The following is a 3833-nucleotide window of genomic DNA, read 5'->3' on the forward strand; positions in this document are numbered from 1 at the left end:
GAGAGAGAGAGAGAGAGAGAGAGAGAGAGAGAGAGAGAGAGAGATGTGGTTGTTTTTTGCACTACTCTTTGCAACGTTTCTCCTAAGGAGCTTAGTCTTCTGAAATTGCACCAATGCTTCAAATGTTTGTACAAATGAGCAACATTTGATGCCAAAAGATAGATGGAAATATAAAGAGCATTACTATAAAATAATTAAAGTCTTTAAAAGCTAAAATTCTACAGAAAAGTCCAAATAAATATATATTTATATGTGAAAATTGTTTGAATGTTTTTTTCACATAGTATTAGCTTGTGCTGACCTCTAGTGGACAATCACCAAGACTGCACGTTAGAATTTTTTTTTATGATAAACACACATTTAAATGCAAACTAATGACCGACAAAATTATTTATTAAATATTTTCAATAAGATTAAACAATTTCACAGAACTTAAACAGATTAGAAATGACATCCAAACTTGCAGGAACAAACTTACCAAACCACACAGATCATCTAATTTATACAGCGATAATATAAACTGACTAAAACACAAGGAACCTTTTCTAAAACACTTAACAGTATATCTCAGTCAGTTTTTTTGTACTTAGAGTTGAATGTTTTATAGAGAATCATGCAGATATTTTGCATTCAGGTCTTTACTAAATATAAATAAAGTTCAACTAAGACAGACAGGAATGTCAGTTATTGTTGCAAGTATTTGGTTTTCAATGAAGTATAATTTACAAGTCAAAATAAGTACATATGTTCTCTTACACATACAAATATGAGGATCCTACTAGACGGATGAAATAWCAAAACCTTTGCATTCTTGCCTGAACCTGAAACCGTTTACTGTATGGAAATGCTTTAGGACCAAATTATAAGTGCCATTTAATTAAAGTATTTTTTTAATGTTAGGCTCCACCCACTGAATATGAACTTTAATCCACACATACGCAGGCACAACAACAGCACACAACTGTTGTTTCTGCTTGAAAGGAAAAAGAATAATAACCACGAGGGCTGGATCTTTGATGCTTCCTGGTGTCATTTCAAGCAGAGCTTCAGAACCGACAGCATTGGGAGGGACTACCTCTTCAGCTTCATCATCACAGCGCCACAGCGACGGCGAACGCACTGACCACACAGTACATGGTACGGTTCTCCCACCGGACTGTYCAGCTTCCTGAAACATACAAATCAAAGCAGGTTCTGCATGAAACTCACCACATTTCTACAATTTATGGAGCCAGTTGGAATAAAAGTCAGGTAATAACTGGAATTTAACAACTAATTAACTTAAAAACATCTGCTGAGTTGAACAATTAAAACACTAAAAATAACTTTGTTACTTTATTGATGAGATGGAATCGTCTTTTAACAAATAAAGCAACCTAAGGACATTTTGTTCAAAAGGGCCAACACATTCAAATATATTAGACCAAAGACCCTCTTTGGTCTGAAATAAATGAACTAAAGGTCTCAACCTTTTACCCAGTTGAGTATCCCCTAACCAGCAACAGAAATCAAGTTGGGTCAAAGCATATTGTTATTTAAAAAAGACTATGATTAAAAAAATAAACGTGTCTCTTACCATCTGTAGCAGTGTCCCAGTAGCAGGAGTTGGCTGTGTGGAGACCTGCACTACTTTTCTGCATGATTGCACAGTTCACTGCAACAAACCAGTTTTACACATATTGTACTTTTCTTTGTATTTGAGGGCTGTTAGTTATAAGCTACACCCATGTGCACAATGAGTAAATGTGTAAATATGACAAGTGATGGGTTACCTATGTATTTAAATGGCCGTCCTTGTTTGATCAGGTGATTCAGTATATGCTCCACTATAGTTGCCGTCCACTGGTTGACTTTATTCTGGTTATAATCTGTTCCACCAATGACTCCTTCAATACACTAAGGGAAGATAAGCAAACAGAGCACAGATAACAGAACAATGTTTGTTTTTATTAATTACGATGTTTCCAAGAATAAAAAAACTTACCTCTTTCACTAAGTTACTTGTCTCATCAGTATTGAAGATGACCTGCAGGATCATTAGGTGTACAACACATTAAAACACAGATTTACAATTTAGAAAGATTTTATATTTCTTAAACACACTCCTCATCTKTATTTTAGTAACATTTTTAAGCTGTGTAGTACTATTTGAAATTACTGAAGACTTTTGTCAGCTTTCAMAAAAATATCAACTGCTACCTTAACTAATAAAAATTAGCTCAAAAATATTGTTTTAAAGTGATTTGTTAGATATTTACATTAAGAGGATAAAACGAACGTGCAAATTGTTATTTTACATTAATCCTCTGATTTTTACAACTAATTATRATGAAGCATAAATAAAATTAAACGGTTTATGTAATAGCCTCAATAAGTGGCATAAATGTATTTAAATGTTAACACAATTTGCTGCTAATGCTAATGTTGACTGAACCACACCCTCTGTTGAAATGACCAGCTAGCTGGCTAAGCTAAAAGCTAATGGTCAGCTAAAAGGATAAGCTAACCGCAAACTGACCCAACGAGATATTAAACCACTGCTTTACGGAGCTTTCCATTAATATCATATAGTAAAAAAAATGACTTTACATCATCCCCAGAGTTGTACTCCTCCATGTTTCCAACCACCGGTGAGTCTGGCTTTGTGTTGTCTTCGTATAAAAGCCGGTGTCTGTCTGCTGTTATTGTTCCTGTTTAAAGTTCAAAGTTAAAGAACAGAGAGAAGAAGGTCCTACTTAGCATTAAATAGCTGTCTATTGTTTACTGCACTGCCCCCTTCTGGTACACATGTGATACTACAACAACAACGTGTCACCGTCAGAAGCTGTCAAATTTATTATGACAAGTAGATATTTACAGTTTTAACGAGCTCATGGGTACAAATATAAATAATAAATAATACAAATAATAAATAATATGAATAATAAACATAAATAATAATATAAATAATAAATAAATAAGGGTGTCACAATAATTTCAGTTTGTTTTCTAGACCTTGATGTTTTAAATTTTTATATATCTTTTGTATGAGGCTCCTGAAATATCCTTGGCTTTCTTTTCATCTGGTGTAGCCAAGTTATTATTTTGCACATGTATGTGCACACAGTATGATATTCCATCCATCCATCATCTTAACTCATTTCTTCTATTCAGGGTCACTGGTGCCCATATCCAGCAGTGGAGGGTGGGGTACACCCTGGACATGTTGCAACTTCATCACAGGGGCACTTATAAAACAAACATCTATTCACTCTCTCACTTACACCTATATGGACAATTTAGAGTTACCAATTTACCTTACATTCATGTTTTTGGTCTAACCTGAGTGCCTGGAGAAAACCCATCCATGCACAGAGAGAACATACAAACTCTACACAGAAAGGTCCCTGGCCAGGATTCAACCCGCCAACCTTCTTGCTGAGAAGTAACAGCTCTGATCCACTGTGCCAATATTGTCCCCRTTTAAGTTAGTRGGTTAAAGCTTTTCATTTGGCATCTATAACCATAAGAAATATATGTTTTTTTGATATTCTTAGACTAAATCTTTAAAACTTTTAAACTTGATACTCAAATGATTAAATTAGATTAATACCATTTTATTCTCTGTTGTCCTTTGTATTCTGATTTAGTATMTTTTTATTTGAATGATGTAATACAGATGTATTTTGGTTATCTGAGAACAAAAATTTAAGTTGGACTTATCAAAGAAAGTTTTGCATTTGTTGCTCAGACAACATGTGTTGTATCCCCGCTGAGTTTCAGAATGTAAGGATGTGTGTGTGTGTGTGTGTGTGTGTGTGTGTGTGTGTGTGTGTGTGTGTGTGTGTGTGTGT

The 3833-nt window shown here is 34.4% G+C and overlaps 1 protein-coding gene across 1 annotated transcript; it reads right to left on the bottom strand.

Moving 5' to 3' along the window:
* Positions 1–372: 372 nt before the first annotated feature.
* On the bottom strand, positions 373–2687 carry LOC106523951 (dynein light chain Tctex-type 3). The gene is made up of 5 exons (XM_014017537.1): positions 2590–2687; positions 1985–2026; positions 1773–1896; positions 1577–1654; positions 373–1168 (listed from the first exon to the last, which is right to left on the bottom strand). Exons 1-5 carry the CDS (start codon positions 2614–2616, stop codon positions 1092–1094), a joined length of 348 nt encoding a protein of 115 aa, XP_013872991.1. The 5' UTR covers positions 2617–2687; the 3' UTR covers positions 373–1091.
* Positions 2688–3833: the final 1146 nt, after the last annotated feature.

The sequence above is a fragment of the Austrofundulus limnaeus genome, unplaced genomic scaffold, assembly GCF_001266775.1.
Source record: "Austrofundulus limnaeus strain Quisiro unplaced genomic scaffold, Austrofundulus_limnaeus-1.0 Scaffold171, whole genome shotgun sequence".
In the NCBI taxonomy this organism is placed as follows: domain Eukaryota; kingdom Metazoa; phylum Chordata; class Actinopteri; order Cyprinodontiformes; family Rivulidae; genus Austrofundulus; species Austrofundulus limnaeus.